Here is a 19,730-nt window from a genome sequence, read left to right as displayed (position 1 = left end):
GGACCATTTAGATTCCTTATGTAGGCTTTATACAATTCCTAAAATCATTATTAAAAATCATGTTTATTTACAAAATTACAAGGAGAAGCAATAAAACATTATTTTTAAAATTATTTGTAGTTGACACACTGGAGCAGTAATGGATGATGTAAAGTTGTAGTGTTGTTGGGGTATCTAACGTGAGAGTTCTGGAACATTCCTTACTTCAAGCCTGAGTATACGTAGAGTATTTAATTAGAAAACTTTATTGGTAAGTCTAGCATGCTTTTCATTATAAAATTACAACGCCCTTTTATTTCCAAAATAAAAAAAATTATACAATTAAAAAGCACTTAAAAGTTCAGTTTGTAAGAAAAAAAAAAACATTTTCTTTTAACAAAGTAGTAAACTATTTATTGAATTAAACAATGTTTGAAATGTTGATTTAATTGTCTTTTCCAATATTCTAAAATATTTTGGTCTGTGGTTCATCTACAGCCATGTTTCTCAAACCTTTTACCATGGGGAAACCCCTTGAAATAAATAAACATGGATCTACATATTAAACTAGTTTATGTTGCATCACATCAGTTAGGCAAACCTTGGGTATCAGACAAAGTACAGGTTATATCAGTAAACAAGATTTTTTGAAGTTATCAGTATGGTGAATACCACTATTCAGAGCACTTTAACAACATGAATTGAACTAATCTTACCTGGCCCCCGTCTACTAATATCACTATCATAGCCTTCAATATGTTCTCCTGGATAACTTTCAGAAGCACTAACTGTACCTCCTCGATCACTGCCCAGACTGGTCAGACTGCCAGACAAGCCACTAGAGAGCATGCCTCCAAGGTGCTTCCTAGTGGTAGGTGTCAGTGTGGGTTCAGTACTAGAAACTGAAATTGAAAATAGGATCTGCATTAGTGTTCGGTGTATAAACATTTTCTAGTCAAACAAACTAAACCAACAAAATTGAAACATCCTTGTATAGACCTACCCTGTCGGACCTTGATTAACTGTAAGAGTGTGCTTGAGAAAGGGTCAATAACCCTATCAAAGGCTTTCTCATAATCTATTAGAAAAAGGTGTGTGAGAGGTTTGGGTGTAGTAGATTAGGAACAGGGTTTTCAGAATGTTGATGCTTGGCTTGACAAACTAATATGAATCCTGCTTGATATTGATGTAGAGGTTGTAGGTGATTGCAAACTTAATGTGATCTTGCATATGTGAAAATGCAAATGTGCTTTTCAAGTGCTCATTAAAAGAAAATAGGTATTATGGGAATTGGAGTTAAATATCTTTGGGAAAAAAAGAGAAAGAGGTCCCTGTATGATAAATTATGGAGTAAACTGTTGGGGTCAGGGCTTTTGGTAGAAGAAGTAAATCTAAATATCAACTCTTCTTCTGTAAAAGAAATGTTAGTAATGGTCAGTAAATGGGCTTCCATGATATATTCAACCATGTTACTTTAAAGACCATTAAGGTTCTGGGATTGGGGGAAAGGAATCTTGTAAAGACTCAAGTAACAGTTGCTCAGCATATTTAGAAACTGGAAAAGAAAATTGGAAAGGTTCATAGTTTTTCATGATCAGAATGTAGATTTGGGGATGTTGATCATGCAGTGCCCTAGCTAAAGATTTGGCATTTTTTGCTGTATGATTTCTATTGCATGCGGGTTATCATATGTGTATTATGGAATATACATATTGTATAGTGAATATAGGGGTGTTGTATATCATATGTATGTTGTATATCATATATAGTTCTGATCTATTAGTAGAGAGGTCAGCTAGGAGTTTACTGCCAGGTCCATTCCTGTGTAGGGGTTGAAAGAATGTCCAGTGATTGCATTATAGGACAACTATCTAACTACACCATTGATTTAATGGTGAATTGGGTATGCCATTCCTATGCATAGGGTTGTATGATAAAGTAATGTAAGCAAATCTAAGACTGCAGAGTTTTAGAGTAGTACTTTCTGATACGTTCTAGTTTGCAGTGGTAATACTCTACAAACATCTACAAGTTGCTTTTATAAAAATAGACTTTGGTTAAAGGTGTCTATGTTTGTAAAAGATATGTTGGATTTTGTAATTGAGTAGTTCTAGGGGGTTTTAGTATCTCATTGAAGTATCCTCCCAATAAATTTGTTGACTGTAGGTTTTCTTACTCATATTTTATACAGAACAGAATTTCTTGCCTCTCAAACAACAAATAAACACAGTTAGATCTTTCATTTGGAAGTACAATAGAAGTCATATTTTTTATTTACCATTCTTTATTTACAGGAATAAAGTGAAAATAAAACAACAATCAATAACACACACATTCAAGTAAAATTCCAAAATCCATACAATAGTATTACTCCAAACTAGGGATGTAGCAACACAGTAAAACAAAAGCGCTATGTAACAGTTAAAATAACAACAATTTAAATATGACTTCATGATCAAAAAAAGAAATAGGCAGAACACAATAGAACATTTGGAAACCAGAATACATTTCGTAATGTTGCCACATAATGAAGATGTGGGGGAAAATACTATAAATACGGCTAAAATGGCAACTATGGATAGACCTGGATGCCCAGGCTACCAAATCACAACCCTAAAGAGCTCAACTCAGGCCCAGGTGGCACCAGTGCTCCAGGGACATTGTGAATTATTTCCAACAAAACTATGTCAAGAAGAATTTCCTTCCAGTGTCCTTAAAGTTAGATATGAAATCTTCCATATATCTTATCTCATTAACATGTTGCAACCACAACCACACCAGGGGAGGTTCCTGCCTCCGCCAGTATGTGGGTATACAGGAGATCGGCTCTGTTAGCAGGTGTCTGACCAAAGAATTTTGGTACATCTTCAGGGAGGAGGAGTTGTGATAAAGCAAAAAAGAAAAAGGGCAACATTATTGGGGGGATTTTATTAGTAAATTGTTGGGTGATAGATCCAATAGTCACCCAAAAAGAGAAATCATGGTTTTGAATATAAAGGGCTCTGTTCATAATGCAGTGAATCTTACATTCCCCAGAGGAGAAACAACTACTATCAGTGAAACACATGGACCTGGAAGATTTTTCACCAGGTATGGTTTGAGGAAAGGTCAGATTCCCTGCTTTATAAATAGAGCCTTAAGAAACAAAGAATTGTTGAGGTTTATGAAATTCCTATCTTAAAAAAATTCTATAGAACATGTTTTCCTTTTTCCTTTAAAACAAGGGGAAGGAAAACTGTTAGAGAAGCTTGAACTCCCTAACATAAAAAGTTAAGGTGTGGTCATGCATGAAATGGGCTTTTTCATCAGGTCAAAGAACACTTCTCTTCCAAAACAAAGTGAAATGATCATGGAACCGCTTGTGAAAAAACAAAGAAATATTACATGCGGGTCAGGAATAAGAAAGTAACACTAAACGAAAGTGTCAGCTCAGTGTCAGTAAAACCCACATGCTAGCTTCTAGTTTGCCTTTGTTCTTTCACACAGATCCTTCTGTATAGGTTCTGTAAATCAGTTGATTGTTTTCATGTTGAAATATATATTTACATAACAAAGCATGGTGTGAGAAATATACAAACCACTACAAAATTTTTCTGAACTTAAGTTGGAAAGCCATAAAACTAAGATGTATTTATTTATATTATATACTGTATATATATCTAAAGTCGATCTGTATTTAAATAATAGAAAACATTTTTTGTTCATCATAATACTTACTCATACATTTTAATAATACCAAAGTCTGAGAACCTAGGCACATTGTTACCTAATATGGGTAAAGGGGAGAATAAATTTTTGTTCTAAATTCTGGGCCCTCACTTTAACAGAGATCACACGAGCAAACTACGAAGTGTCCAGACATGGGCAACATTTCATATGGGGAAAGTTAACCTTATTTGTTTTATTATTCAGACCAACAAGATGGTTAAACTTTGGGACAAAATCTAAGAACAGACAAACTTTAAAGCAACTCTGCAGCTGGCTTAGTTTAGAAAAAAAAGCTGACTTTTGGAGAAAATGGTTGATAATGCTACCATTCATTCTGCCAATGTTTGCACTGCTGCAGAGTTATGATGCCTTATATATTCAAGAAAAATGTTAACCTGATGGAGAGAACTCAGGAGCAGTGCACATGAGCATTGAACATTAGGTAGTGGAAAGTGGCTATATACAAGCATGCATATAGCATGGCATGAAAAACAGAACTTATTATTTAGTGTGGTTAGGGTTGTACTTGCATGCAGCATGGTAGATAAGCCGTTTTATGTGCATAGCATGGCAAGCAGAACAGCTGCAATCTGAGATTATGTACATGTCAGATATAGCTTACTCTTATAATTAATTAGAAATAATGGCATAAGCAATATATGTGACTAATTGAAACAGATTCTTGTAATTTACCATAATTGTTTGAAGGATAAATTATATATATATATATATATATATATATATATATATATATATATATATATATACACACACACTTATATACCTAGTCTCAACTTAAGTCCATACAACTGGAATATCCCTTAAGGTCTGTCGACCATTGGGCCTGATTTTTTAATGCTTTAATGCCAAGACTGGAGAAGATAGACAAATTAAGGGGAACCTGTGTGATCCAACAAACCTGGAATGGATTTACTGAAACTCTTTTTGTATAAATTGGCTAATGTTTTCAATCCTGGACAAGGTCTATTCTAGGTCTGCAGGATCAACAGGTTGCCCCATGATATACTACTTTCTCCTGTTTTGGGGAACTATAATAAATTAGGCTCAATCTGTTATCGGTTGTTTCGGCAGGTCACGGTCTACATATAGTATACACTGATGCCTTGGGCACACAACAGTTGAGACAGTAAGCATGAGCGAGATTGTTTTAGTTTATATTTATGACTGTGTACTAAGCTAAAAGTAAAGTAAACCATTGATGTAAATTCTGCAAGAAGTAATTTAATAATAGGCTACATATAGCCTTGTCTTTTCTAACTAGGATAAACATTTTCTACAGGGATGTTTGTTTTGTTTGAGTTGGTAATTATCACTCCTGTGTGCAAGGTGGTGAAATGTACATTCATACTTGCCTCTAAAATGAATTTACGATACATGTAAATAGTTGAACTTCAATAAAAAAAACGGGTTTATAATGTTTACACATCCCTGCACAGTTACAACTGTCTGAATGGCTTTTCAATAGCAGTAATCTGAAGCACATTCTTTCAACAGTGGATATATACTTGTGTAAGGATACCTCAATTTTCTTAGCAATTTTTCAACTAATATATATTTGGTATATTTCAAAAATCCTCTGAGACCTAGATTTATTGCTGCATCTAAGGTATTAGTAAGTTTTTGACTGAAGCAGCTTTTTAAAGAAGGGTTTACAAAGAAAATGATATGGGGCCTCCTATTTGTGACTTTGTATGTTTTATACATCTAGTAAAATATATATAGGATAAACTGATTATTATATTACTTAAACAGTCATTAAACAAAAACTTTTCCCAATGTATCTTCATTTTCCCAGGATCCATGACAATAGGTCTTGAAGCCATGCCTATTTCAAGTGACTGTCATGAAAATTAAGATTTTAGTTCTCCGGTTCTCCCACAGGTGAGCTTCTATTCTATACCATTTACTTACTACAGGTCACACTCACTTGTCAAAGCAATGAGAGGTTGGACAAGTATTACGTGTTTGTATTACTTGTATTACGTCTGTGTTTCCAATTTACAGATATCCTGTTACATACTGATTACATATTTGTGGGATTAGGAGCAGGATTACAAATACATGGTAACCTTTATTACTGGATTTAGTATTGGTGGCAGACATAATACAACAATACTGAACAACGGTGCATTTAATAACTGGAACAATGATATCATACTATTTCTGTACATAGCTAGGTACACCTCTTGTATCACTTTTGACATTATATTCACTCAGCATTAATATACATTTCGGGTTAAAGCTTACCTGAATCTATCCTAATATTCCTTGATTTGTCTTCTAGTACTGAAGTTTTGTCCTCCAAACTTGATGTGCTTATTTCAGAGTCACTTTCACTGTCACTGGAGGCCACTGCAAAGAAGACAGTACCAGGTTAATGTAGTAAGCTATATGCGTTGATTTAGCAACTGACAGAGTGAACTTTCTGCAATTATTTGCTCTATTTGCTCAAAGAATACTCATGATTTGTTTTATAACAGACTGTGTCCATGTGAATAATGTGGTAATAGAACACATTAGCTAATAATAAGTGTATGCATTTCTACATAGAAGAACCTTTATAGACACTGAATTGTGAATATTTCAGCTTCAATAAAATGATATGAAGTAAGATTGTCACACCTTGCTCTGGTACCAAATCTTTACCACCAGATTTACATTGCACTAAAGGGGAACTTCAGTCATTGTGCTTAGTTTTGTGTATAAACAGGGACGGTATAAAGAGGGAACCTTTGTAGGATTGTATTGCTGTCTGGTACCACTTGCAAGATTTCCCCTAATTCCTCTGATGGTGACTACACAAGAAATGAGAATACATTTTAATCAGTGGTAGAAATAAATATCTGACAATTATTCTAGCCTTTCGTATTTGTTGCCAGGGGATAGATTTGATTGATTTAAAATTTGAAAGAAGGAAGGGGGATGACAAGGGTTTTGACCCTTCTGCTATTTGTCCAAAAATTTTTTTGTGGAAAATCCACTTTAGGATTTTCTTTCTTTGAATTAAAATTTAAATAGTAGTGTATGGCTTACTCCTGCAAAGGCCACAAATGCACCCATTTTCCTGTTTCCTTTAGTTTAAATTAAATTATGAGCCACAATCTGAACCAAAAAAAAGGTACCGCTACTTTACCCATTCAGGGCAATGTGTGTCTGCACGCCTCCCCGACTCACACATACATGTGGAAATACTTTCCTATACTCTCCTAATGCCTCCACACTATATTATTCTACCTTTCTGGCCTCAAATGTAAACTAATAATATAACTGAAACCAAAGAGGACACCTTGCCCCCCCCCCCCCCCCCACGTCAGTGTTTGGCGATTGGCAACCCGCACCAACAGTTTCTTGAGGTACATCAAATGCACCCCAATATCCAGAATCCCTGTACCATTTACCTGAGGTGTGAGATATGACTAGATACTGTCACTTTGCCCTGAATCAACATTTGGTATTATTTGGAACCTGCAGGTTAGTGAACCCAAAACTGAAACACAACTAGGGCAATGCATGTACAATAAAAAAATGCATGAACCGGCAGGTGGTGTTCATTAACCCACTAAAAACCAACAACATATTGCAGCAATCTATATGATTTAACATATGCAGCATTTTTAGGTTAAAAAAACAATGTATCCTACCAGTAATGTAATAACATAGAGAGTTCTTAAAGAGTGCTCATTACCAAAACAAAAAATGAATGAACACTGAACATTTGGGTTGCACCCGTTTTTATTCTAGGAAGAAAAGGTTTTTATGGATTTCTTAAAAATCATTCTGCTGCTAACAATGTATATAATCTATGTTTTTATATTACTTCACATCAGGTGGATGGCAAATTATATTTGAGCTTTTCTGTATTGTACATGTGCAGATTTCTTCCAGTGAGTAACCTTTCTACATACAATCTTTGTCCTAGTGAGTAATGATGTTGAATACATAAAGTAAACTGAGGAAAACAGAAAACAAAAGACCACATGGTAAAGTTACATACTATGTAAAATATTTCAGCTTTCACACAGATATGAGAGTTTTACCTAATGGTTTATAAACAGCATTAACATTTCTTGAAGTTTATGGTCTTTTAAAAGTACCGAATACAAGTTGTATACTTACTCCAGTGACAAGAGACATTTTATGTTGAAGCTATGAAACCTATACACCTATTTAATGAGGAACAACGGATCCAATTTGTTTACCTGTTATTTATTACACAGTGATTTCTGTAGCTGAATATATTCCTTAATATTAAGCTCATCTTTCTGACCATCGCAGTGTTTGCTATATTCAGTAAGATGAACAAATATTGTTGCACATCATGCACCTCCAACCACCTACCTAATAGAAAGGTAAGCATTTATTCTGATAAAACATCAAACCGATTATAAAAGAAACCATATAAATAGAGAATGTCACTGTTAACTGATTAGTAATTTGACCTTTTCTGCAGAATACAGTTTTATGGGCAACGCTGAAGTGGAAATTTTACGTACGGAGTACATTTGCTAAATTGTTTTGCCCCCTTTACTTATAATTGTGGGTGTCTGCCTGCTGCTTTCTAAGTGGCAATATTCACCCAAGCGACCTGTGCCTGGCAGAGAACGATGCTAAATGAGTAAGATGTGCAATGCTCAACCTTAATTTATTACTTAGTAGTGTGTAACTGCATTAACCTTTAGCACAGCTCAGCCTATATGGGTCTGTAATGATGCTTTATTCACAGACACCCACTTATTATTATACCCACTTAGAAATAGCAGTTCAAGGAAACATGCAGCATCAGGTTGTTGTTTCTGCATAGTTTGCTGATCATCGTGACTATTTTGCAGTGTTTAAAGCACCAAAACAAGGCACAAAGAGAATGCATAGTGTTTTCTATAGAGAAAGCTGAATTTAGAAAAATAACATTAATCTCTTCTCTCTTCTATGCCTTTAGTTATTAAATACAGGATTTGAACATTTATTTAGGTCTTTAGGGATGTGTACCAGATTGAGATATAAGTCTCTGAACAACATAAAACACAATTTAAAACAATTTATACCTAATAATGGATACTGTATAGGGTAAAGAACATGTTGGTGTACAGCACACTTGCATCCGATCTGAGTATTTTGGGGGGAAGGAATGTGGATGAAGAATGCTGGTTGTGGAAATGGAAGAGAGAGAGAGAAAGAGAGCATATGTGGGGGGCAAAGTGCAGAATATTGAATGCCAAAGCTTATTGTGGTGTGCAAATTGAATGGAATATTGAGTGGTATACACTCAACCTAGGTGCACTGCAAAAATTGCATAAATGGCGTCATGTTTGGATATCACTTCTACATTATTGTGGGGTAGATGTTGAACTGGTAATAACGGTTTAGTAAATGGAGGGCATGATTGACATTATCAATGCTGCAATCGATTAATTCTCAGCAACCAAAACGGTTTCCTTAATGTTAACTATTGATTGAAGAAATTAGAACATACATGTTCTTTTAGACTGGATCTGGAAGGAACAGATTGTCTCTCTATAGTAGTGAAATGCACATTTATTCTCTACATATTTGCATTTTCTATTATAAAAAAAAAAAAAAACAATAAAAAAGCTGTGGGAGGAAAAAAAGCACTTCAAGGTAGACCATTCTTGAATTCTTCCTGGTCCATATAATTGGGGTATGGCCGAGATGTGACATTTGTTGAAAATTGTCCCTATTTACCATTTCAGAACATCCAACATCATCTAGTAATTTTCTCCCTAACCTTATGGTCTCCAAGCTGTTCCTTTCCTGGAAATTAGCCCAGGAGCCAAACATGGAGTCTTAGCATCACATATGTGTGTGATCTAGGGAGGTCTGCATGAGGTAGGGTGCTGTAATGATTTCCAGGAATTATGTATAGGTAAATATTAGCAGCTTAAATTTCAACTATAAGTTAATGCTTTCGTGCCTGCAGTACAGCCTTAAATAGTTTAAACAGACTTAGCTAATTACCCGTGGAGCAGATGAGTTCTCATCATTGTGACATAGCATGAGGTGATATTGAAAACCAAAGTGTTTTACAATTTGTGAAGTGTAATTGTGGAAAATAAAAAAAACTGTACAAGAGCCAGGACCTGCATCCTCAGGGGACCATATACAGAATAAAACAGTAAATCTAACGTGTGTGTGGTGTTGTTGGGGGGAGGGGGCAGACAGCAATAAAAACTTATTACAGGTTCCAACTTGCTTTATCCATAACATCCAAAAAATTATTATTTTTTTTTTTAGAAGGCACCTAAAATTATAAATGTTGGCATTATTAACACACACACAAAATATATTAATTACTGTGTATTATATGTTGTCTTTTTTAAAAGAAGGTAAACATTGGATTGTGGGCCCAGATCACAGAAATATCTGTAATGTGTTTCATTATGTGAAAGTTTATGATTTTTCTTCTGCAGCAAAACAGATAGCATCAATGTTGCATCTCATATTAAAATGGCAGTTGTCTCTTTACTGCATCATTTTCTTTCACATTACCTGAGTCCTAAGTATTATATCACAGGGACAAGGAGAGATTTTTACCTAACTATACCTAAAAACTAGTGATTGGTGAATAACCATCCTTTAAAACCTCCCTGCATTCAATGTGGACATTGTATATAGGAGGATATCCTTAAATATGAGTATTTCTTTAAAAGCTACAAACCCTAATTTCGTGTTATGATTTTAAAGCCATGGATTCTATTTTATAACAAAATTAAATTTGTTAAAGCTACATAGGGGTACCAATGCAGAAAGTTGCTATTTTTATATTTTATGTCTGTCTGAATAGTGTACACATTACTCAATTCCAATAACACATAACACCTGCTACTGTGAATTACCACAACTTACAATATTGGAGTATAAACACATACATATTTCTCCTTGAAAAGTCTATTGTGCATCCAGGTAATGGTAATGATTTTTTTGTTATAATGACTTATGAAAAGTGTTATGTATTGTTGATTGTTGATCCTGCTTCCTCCCTCTCTGGAAGTGCAATAGTTTATAAAAGTGAGTTTTCAACTACAATATTAAAAAGCTGATAATGCTTCAAGCAAAGAAAGGGACAGCGAAATGATAATTCAATTATGACTTTCAATTTAGGAGACAATCACAAAACAAACATCTTTATTAAATATTAAAGCTGTGCTTGCAGTTTGTTTGTATTTAATTACAGTGTCTGAAATAATGCCTCGGTGAAGTTAGGAATGGATCTAAATAATCGTGTGATAGTTTGATTGAATCTTAACTTCGAAAAATTATTATAAATGGTCAGGACTGTTCAAACAAGGTAACAGATGTGTGTCCATTTTCTGCATTTTGTCTTGCCATGTTTGAGTTACCTTTGCAGTTTTACTACCATGGGCATTTATGATGCAGGAGGCCATCAACCTATACTAAGCTATTTCATTAAATGAAACCTGTATTTTCTTAATACTTGCTGAAATAACATTTTCACTTAACAGAAAAAGATGACTTTGTGTCCATACCTTTGGCCGGTAGATATCACTGTTTACAGTTGTTATCAGTCTATTATTTTTTATCCTCTATTTAAGTTTCTAATGATGTTGATGGGCTTGATGTGCTTGTAAGACTACATATTTTTGGCTGCTGGCCTTAACTTGTAAATAAACCTTTTCATAAGTACTCTGCCTAGTTAATTACTGGACACAACAAGATTGGAGACAAAAATGTCTCTTCTATTTTACACTAGTCTGCACCTTTCCTTCCACACCCTGGTGAGCTTGCCATGTCTTTCACTACTTGCTTTGGTATGTTTGAAAACTACATACTTGCTGCTAATCAGGACTTTCCTACTGCTAGAACGTGTGGTTTACCTTTTTACTGCTTGGGAACAGAAGGATGGTGTGTTTTCTATTCTCTACCAGCAGCAGATGAAACCTATGACACAGCTGTCACAGCCTTGGAGAACTTCTTTGTGGCTGAGTACAGCATTAAGAAGAATCTATAGTACAATATATAGCAGCAATGACAAAGTTGGATGTTGCCTGTGGATTTGGTGATATAACAGATGGAATAAAAGAGACATAAAATCTCCCAGCCCCCATTTGAACAAAATTGCTTGGGGAACATTTTTAATTCTAAATCTACAAATAGTTGGTGGTCTTATCACAACAGCTCAAGATTCTACTATACAACTTGTATCCAAAGTTTCATTACTTAGTGCGACAGAAATTAGGATGCTTAGCCCTTTCTGTAGGAGATTCTGTTTCCCAAGAGCTTACAAAAATAACATATGATTGAAAAAAATTGTGCATCTGGTATTGTGGTGACACAGAGAAAAAACAGGTAATAGACTGTGTGTTGATCTCTGTGAACCAAATAAAGCTATTAATATATTAGACCATCCCTTTACCCACATTAAAGAAGTATTTTCAGAGTTCTTACACCCCACATTTCTTTCAACTGTGGATCTTCAAAAAGCATATCATCAGGTTTTGCTGGATGAGGGAAGCAGAGATTTCACTGCATTTATGAGGACCAGTTCTTTTTTAAGCATATACCTTATGGAATAGCTTCAGCACCCACTTGCTTTCAAAGACTGATATTTTCAATCTTCAGGAACCTAGTGTACAGTTCTATCTGGATAATGAAATTGAGTATGCCACAACTATGGATCTTTATGACAAGTGCCTTAAATTTTTATAAATCACACTAAATCAGCAGGATTGAAACTTAAACTTTCCAAATGCTGCTTTAAAAAAAAAACTCAGCTGTCAGCTCTGGGTTGCATTACATCACAAGAGTTACTGCTGCCTTATCCTGAGCTCTGACAATTGTGATAAAAGCACCTACTCTACCTGACCTCACATGCCTTCTTAGGTCTTACTTCATGGTTTTCTAAATTTTTTCCCAACTATGCCTGTAGAGCTGTAGAAACATCAAGCCCCTGAATTTTCAAAACACAATAAAAACCAGGTTTGCAAAATGTTACTGTTGATTGTTTGTCATGGTTGCCATGCAATTGCCTGTAATTGTCCATGGATTTCATTTTGGACTAGTATCAAAGACATTAAATTCACCTTATATAAATTGTGCATGAGGGTCAACAAAGCAATGTCAGAGAAAAATGCAAAGACTCACTGTGCACTGCAATATTGACCATAATGACTGGGCAAATTAATGGTGGATGTTATGGTGACTAAAATAAAGTTTGGATCATTTGGCAAAGTTAAAAAAGTTAAAACCAATAAAGTGCCCCTGTCATTTCACTGCAAATATTTATTGCATCAGTGTCATTTATTTATATTGTTTAATTTATTGTGTGCCGCCAACACTCATGCCATTTCTTCAGCAGAGAAGGTAACCCAAAGGAGCTTGTGCCTGACAATAGACCACCATGTGTTTCATTGGAGTTTGATTCTTTAATTGGAGAAAGAAGTAATGTGCATAAGAAATCTTCCGTTAAATATACCAATCTCTCCATTTGCTTGAGGGGTAATATATACAGAAGTCTTAAAAGGCTTTTCAGACTGCAACACTTAAGGAAAATCTTGTAAAGCTTTTACTACAGAGTTCTGGCATGTCTACAAAGTGACTAAACATCAAGCAACATAAGCATTCTCAGACGAACTACTACATGGCAGACAAATGCACACTAAACATGTTACAGACATAAAACTCCCACAATGTCCTGTGAAATCATTCCTTGCCAAGACTGGTAAAGAATAGCAAGAAAAAAGTGTACATTCATCAGAAACCTGTGAGAAAAGTCTTCCTACAGCTTAGATCACTAGTAGCCCACAAATGCTACAGAGTTTAAGATTGTAACAAGATGGGTCCTTTCACCCCAGCAGAGAGGACCATTGTGATCTATTGTCTGCAGGGGCAGATTAGTATCAACAGATGCCTATTGCTTAGTCTACAGGATCTGACTAGAAAGACATTTGTGCTGCTTGGTGTGTGGTTCTTGTGCCCTTCAGATTGTGAGCTGCCTGTTTGGACACTACACCACTATGGCCCCCTCTGCTGGTTCCCCCACAGAAATTCAGCTACTTCTACAGCAGTGGTCGCCAACCAGTGGTGGTCAGCGAAAAATTTTAGTGGTCCACGGCCCTGGCCGATGCGCCCCCCAACGGGGTCAGTAGAAGGACCCTGCAAGGGGGGGCGCACCGGCCAGAGCTGTGGAAAATGTCTCCCGTACAGATGGCAGGCTCAGGGCGGTGGGCGGGTTTTGTCTCGGTACACCACACGCCCAGTCTCAGGCTCCAACCTGCGATGGGAAAGCAGGCAGGTACTGGCATCATGACATCACTATGGTGGAAGTTTCTTCCCCTTTGAGTGACACAAAGCTCTCCTTGCATGAGTGGTCCACAGCCTGTAAGTTTAGTGGTCGGTAGTTCCCGAAAGGTTGGCGACTACTGTTTTACAGGGCTAGGTGCTACATTTAGAAGTGCTTTTGGTTGTACTTTAGACTACCGACCTGACCTTTATTCACAACACAATGTAAAAGCAATATTTAAAATAGTTTATGTATATAGAAAACAAAACTAAAAAGTCCTTATACTTATTCCTAAAGCCACCTATTGCATGGGTTTTCCCATTGCAATCATAGCTGATGTTTTTAATGCAGTTTGTTGCCATGTACATGATCTGTAATTAAATTATACTAAATTTTTTCCTGTTTTTTGATAATTTCTTTGAGAATGATCAACTATATTTCACACTAACTTTTGACTACATTTCAAAATGTGAGTTATCTGTAGAATATGATTATGGGGAAATTTATGCAAAAGATTAATAAGCCCTTCATTATTAAAATGAAGGAAAATGAGATGGAATCCAATGCAGCATAGGGAAAACTCTCAAAACCGTATAAGAAGGAATTAAAATTATAGTAATTATGAACCAGTGAATCATCTATCTCAGATATGAGGAGAAGACGCAGAGCAGGACTTAATTTGTTTTAATAACAAGCAGTGAGCGAGAAGATTGTACAAAATGCTAAATCAATCTATATCACAAGCAGCCACAGGTAAAGAAACTCCAATTTTTTTGACAGACATTCATTAGGTTGCCATGCGTGGATACCCTTTCCCAATTTACTACATATGGCTGTTTAATGGAGAAGTGCCATGTTACTGGTTACTGTGAAATGATTCATTTGACATATTTATGTTATCTCTTTGAAGGTGATTAGGAAGTGGAAAGAATTGATGGTTGGTGGTATTGAGTTTTAAGGCTTTAGTCACTTGTCTTCTGAGTGGAGATGCAGTACAATGTTACCTCGCTTCCACATCAAGGCTGTGATAGCACATTCCCATATCAAAGGATGTGTAACAATTTGGTAGGGCAAAGCACCGCAGGCAGTAGACAACTAGCTCTTTCACTCAGTATCAGTTGAAGCTGAATGTGCAGGAAGCCAGATCAATATCACTATGAAGTTTTAAAGTATGGCTCTAAAAAATCATATCCGTAATTTCTATTATTAATACCATTTTTTCCCCAATAAAATTTGACTATTTGATAATTAGATAAAGTAGTGCTGAAATCACAAAACAGTTACTCCCCTAAATTGTTCCTTTATTCTAAATAACCGGGCCATGGTAATAACATCTTGGTTTGCAGCACTGGTCACCTGAAAATACTATTTGCCTGGTAGTGCCTGGTTAATATGTCATTGACTGCAAGGTTTGAAAAAGTCCTAATTTCTATTTATTTGTTTTACCAAGTTCTAGCAATAGGGCTGGGCTTCTTAAACAATAGTTATTATACAACTTTTTATACAACTATGATTTGATTTATAATTACTAGGACATGATTCTTTGTTTGCACGCAAGTTCATGCTTGGGTTTAATGACATTGATTACCAATCCATGTTCAGGGATTTCTGTTCTCCAAATTGGAACAAATATAATAATGTTATTATAGAGCCATAAAAATCTGTAGACTTAGCAGAGGAAGGTACAACAAAAAAACAGAATATTAAAAAACATGATCGCTAGATGGTCACTCAAATATAAACTATTTGCCTAATTGGTTTTAATTTAGAATTGGCAGCAGCAATAAGCATTAAAGTGGAACTATAGTTTCACTTTTATGTTTACTTACAGGTATTACAGGTAGGTAATTATTGCAGAAAGGGACAAGCGATGTCTCTTACCTGCCAGATTGCTTCAAGTGTTTGGCGTTAAAGCTGACTTGTGCATGCACAGCATCAGCTTTGGTTGCCAGGGAAATCTGGCAATCCAGAATTCACTCACCTGCATACCAGAGATATTGAGTTTGGCTTTAAGCCTAAAACAAAAACAATTTCTCTTCCGTTTCTAATTATACATTTCTCCAGCTACATATTCTTGTGTAATGATATGGGTCTCATCATCCCCTAAGGAAGACCATAGGGTGAAACCAGTGACCAACCAGTTTCTTGTTAACTGTTAGAACCTTCTCTTAAGTTCCTTTTAGGATTGTTACTACTTGGTATATCATCCTTTTTACCCCACATAGACTGCTGGGGTTTGGATTAACCCAAACTTTCACTTGTAACTGCATTTTTTTTGTATAGAAAGCTTTAATGTTTTCTTGTACAAATTCTTCTTGTATATGTTAACAGAGACAACAAGTCATTAAATAACTACTTGCCTAAGAAAACCCTTCCTTCCACTTCCTATTTCTTCCATATTCAATATTAAGTGGTTGGCAAAACTGATTTATTAAGAAACAAGGAACCCTCCCTATTGCCTTGAGGGAGGAGTAATCATAATACAAAGATATTTGCTGCCCTTCATAGGGCATTTCTTGCTTGATAATACTGCCTTGGCAATTTGGCCCATTACTTCCCTTACCCCTACTATGATAAAACAAAACACATACTATAAAAAAGACATGCTGCATAAATATAAATTAATTACTAATATTGATCTATCCAAATTGTACATAGACCTGTTCTCACTACAATATATATTTAAAATTACAAACATTCAGCAGAGTAAAACCTACCTAACTTACCTTTGGTAAGAATTCCCCCAGTCTGTATATACAAGACTGAAATAGTTAAAGTGGACCTAAACTCAGCACTTTACATAAAAGGGTAGACAACCCTTATATGTAATGTAAAAAGTGCAACACTTTAAAAAAAAAATTAATAAATAAAAAAGCACTGCCCTTTAAAGTCTTGATTGCCATGGGAGTGCAGAATTACTGAAAAATTACCACCACAACCCTTAGCACATACATTTTTCGACAATGACAAACTGGACTCATCCACACCCAGTGCTAGGTGTAGCTGCACTTCAATCTGCATCTTCCTAGAGAGCCTTTCCCCTTTACAGATACCTGCACTCAAATATCCTTACTGTTTGGATTAGGAGGCCCCTTTCGGACAGTCCCATACATGACACATTTCTGAGCTATTACGGGTCCCTGTCTAAATCATCATATTGGGTAATTGGGCTTCATTTCACCCACGGAGACAGCTTAAGATGTGGACCTCAAGGCTAGTTAGGCCCAAGCCCCAGCCAGGATGATCCTCACTGGGATTGTTCCCCTACTGTACTATACAACAGGAAGGAGACAACCGATCATCAGGCTAGCTGATTCAGGAATTTACCTCTAAAATCACTTCTTGTTCCAGAAACTTCAGTATTTCGCCAAACTCAGTGTGGGGACAGTCCCTCCCATCAAGGGCCCCATTTTCTTTTATAATAAATAGATTTAAAATAATTTCCTGTGGTTGGTAAAATAAATCACAATACAAATAAATGGTGCTTGAAATACCGTATATCTAGTTTTGGGCTAGGTGAAAAAGGCTCAAACACAGATGTATTCTTGGCAAAAATATAGCCTGACATTGATGTACATTATGATGGCACAATGTGTGTGATTTTTGAGTACCTATTCATTTATGATCCAAGGCGGCTGGATATTTTAACACTCACACGTGTAACACTGACAAATGTATGCATATTTAACACATGAGGATGTCTATTTTATATAAACATTTCTTAGTTACTGTCACAGGAGTAATAGATAGTTGAATACACAAAGCAGATCTCCTAGCCTCGTGTTGCATCAGCTGTTGCTGTTCCTATTAGTGGAAGACTATTGGGTTTGACCTCATCAGCAAGAAGACACTAACCTCTAGTGACAGGCTTTACCATAATATCTCAAAGAGCTGCATTTCAGACTGTCAGACAATTTCTTCCCCCATCCCAGCTCATTTCTAGAGGCATCATCTTTTATTGCATTTTTGATTCATTTGGGTTGTCAAGCCTGAACATTGCCATTTTAACATCTACCAGAGAGCATCAGAAATCGCATTTCTAATCTGGCTTAACAAATCTGGCTGCGAAAAGAGTGTTATCTATTTGCTACCAGTGAATGAAATTACATTACAAATGGGAATAATACATCATTGCCAGAAACTTTAGCATGGGGGCCTCAAAGCTACAGCCAGCTCTGTAAATGGCTGTTCATTATTTTCTGCATCCGCTGATTCCCAGCATCCCTCCACACTGGACTTAATTGAGCCTGCCATTTCTTTTATCACATGCTGTCTTTGATTTTTTTTTTCTCACTGAAACGTCATTATTTGCAAAGACTCAGTAGTGAAACTGGAATTTTTTACTCTGTGGGTGTTGCTTACTACAAAAGTGCATTTATCTCTCTATGGCTCCAATATGCTGCCATTTCCTACCATTGTTCATGCATATCTGAAGTCAAGCAGAAGAAAATGAACAGGCTTATTCAATATAGTGATATTAATGTGCAGTAAGCCATGAGAAGAGCACAGAAAAATTAAACCTGGTTTGTTATCAGCAAAAAATTCTTATAAGGTTGCTATGGATTCATGACAATTTTTTCTATTTTACTAAAAAAGCGGTGTCTTGTTTTATGTTGTATTTATGTCAGCTAGTTTGATATCTCAACTGTTGGACACTTCTGTACATAACATTTCAACATTAAAACATGAAACGGTCCTAAACAACCTTTATATCTGTTACAAAATTTATATATAGGTTGTGATTTCTATCAACTTTCTAAAATTCATAGCCATCTGGCTTTTATACTGACCTCCTAGATTTAAATAATTCAGATACGGACCCTAAACAAGTATGCAGATCACAAGTTCTGACTTCATTCATATCACTGGGTGCATACTTGTTCCAGGGTCAGTGGCTCTGAAATCAGCAGACAAGCTGATTAGCTGATTAGCTGATCAGCATCAAGCAAACTAAAATGTATTTTGGTTACCAGGAAGTTAGAAAGCAATGTCAGAATGTTAGCCATGCAAATAATGCCTGCTGAAATAGGTAATTTCTGAGGGAAACTAAAATGAAAAATTAGGTGGACTCATTGAAGAAAGCATAGGTCCCACTGAAAGAGAGGGCCATCCCCAATCTTTTAGTCCATCCCAGGTTTGTGCACTCTCATGAAGGTGTCAAGTCCCTTGTGGACCTAGATGGGCCTAACCATATTATTTTTTGGGGAAACTGAACAGGTTACAATGATTTTAAACTAAAAGAGTGAATCTTTAAAATTTTTCCCTGGTTCTGCACTGCCACAACAAACCTTCAAAGTTTTGAGAAGACTGGACTAAAAGATCCACACTAGTTGAAGGAATATGAACGCTAAAGTGTATCTCCATAACAACATTTTTCCACTTTTTGTCTGGAAAGATGTCTTCAAAGGAAAGAAAGCACCACCCAGCCTGGGGAATCAAAGATGTGGACAACCCTAAAAGATTGCAGGGACTCTCAATATGGATGGTGTCATAGCATTCTGTTGGATCCTTGACTAATTAAGATTTGCTGAGCCTACAAACGAACACATTTAGGGCCCTTTTGTAGTAAAGACCCTTTCAAAGGGGTAGTGAAACAAAAAAAAAGGGTAAAAGTGCCCAGAGTACAAAGGCATAAAGAAAAATACTTTCTTAAGCCTACAGTGCCTATATGCAGTTGTCAAGCAGGTTGTGGCCAAGGACTGTTCCTTAGTAAGTGAAGAACATAACAGTAAGTATTTTCCATAAACACTTAAGGTGAACCCCACAG

General features: G+C 36.0%; 1 protein-coding gene across 3 annotated transcripts in view; it reads right to left on the bottom strand.

Annotated features, from left to right (window-relative positions):
- Window positions 1–19,730, bottom strand: part of LOC140334207 (rab effector Noc2-like) — a 46,260-nt gene that overhangs the window by 6,034 nt on the left and 20,496 nt on the right. For all 3 annotated transcript variants that reach the window (XM_072416404.1, XM_072416414.1, XM_072416423.1), the window contains exons 2-3: window positions 5,956–6,060; window positions 696–881 (exon numbers count right to left, since the gene is read on the bottom strand). In XM_072416404.1, coding sequence (XP_072272505.1) covers window positions 696–881; window positions 5,956–6,060 — 291 coding nt within the window. The remainder of the gene's footprint in view (window positions 1–695; window positions 882–5,955; window positions 6,061–19,730) is intronic.

Source organism: Pyxicephalus adspersus, chromosome 1 (assembly GCF_032062135.1).
Source record: "Pyxicephalus adspersus chromosome 1, UCB_Pads_2.0, whole genome shotgun sequence".
Taxonomy (NCBI): domain Eukaryota; kingdom Metazoa; phylum Chordata; class Amphibia; order Anura; family Pyxicephalidae; genus Pyxicephalus; species Pyxicephalus adspersus.
Note: the sequence above shows the minus strand (reverse complement) of the source record. Positions and strands in the feature narration are given on the sequence as shown.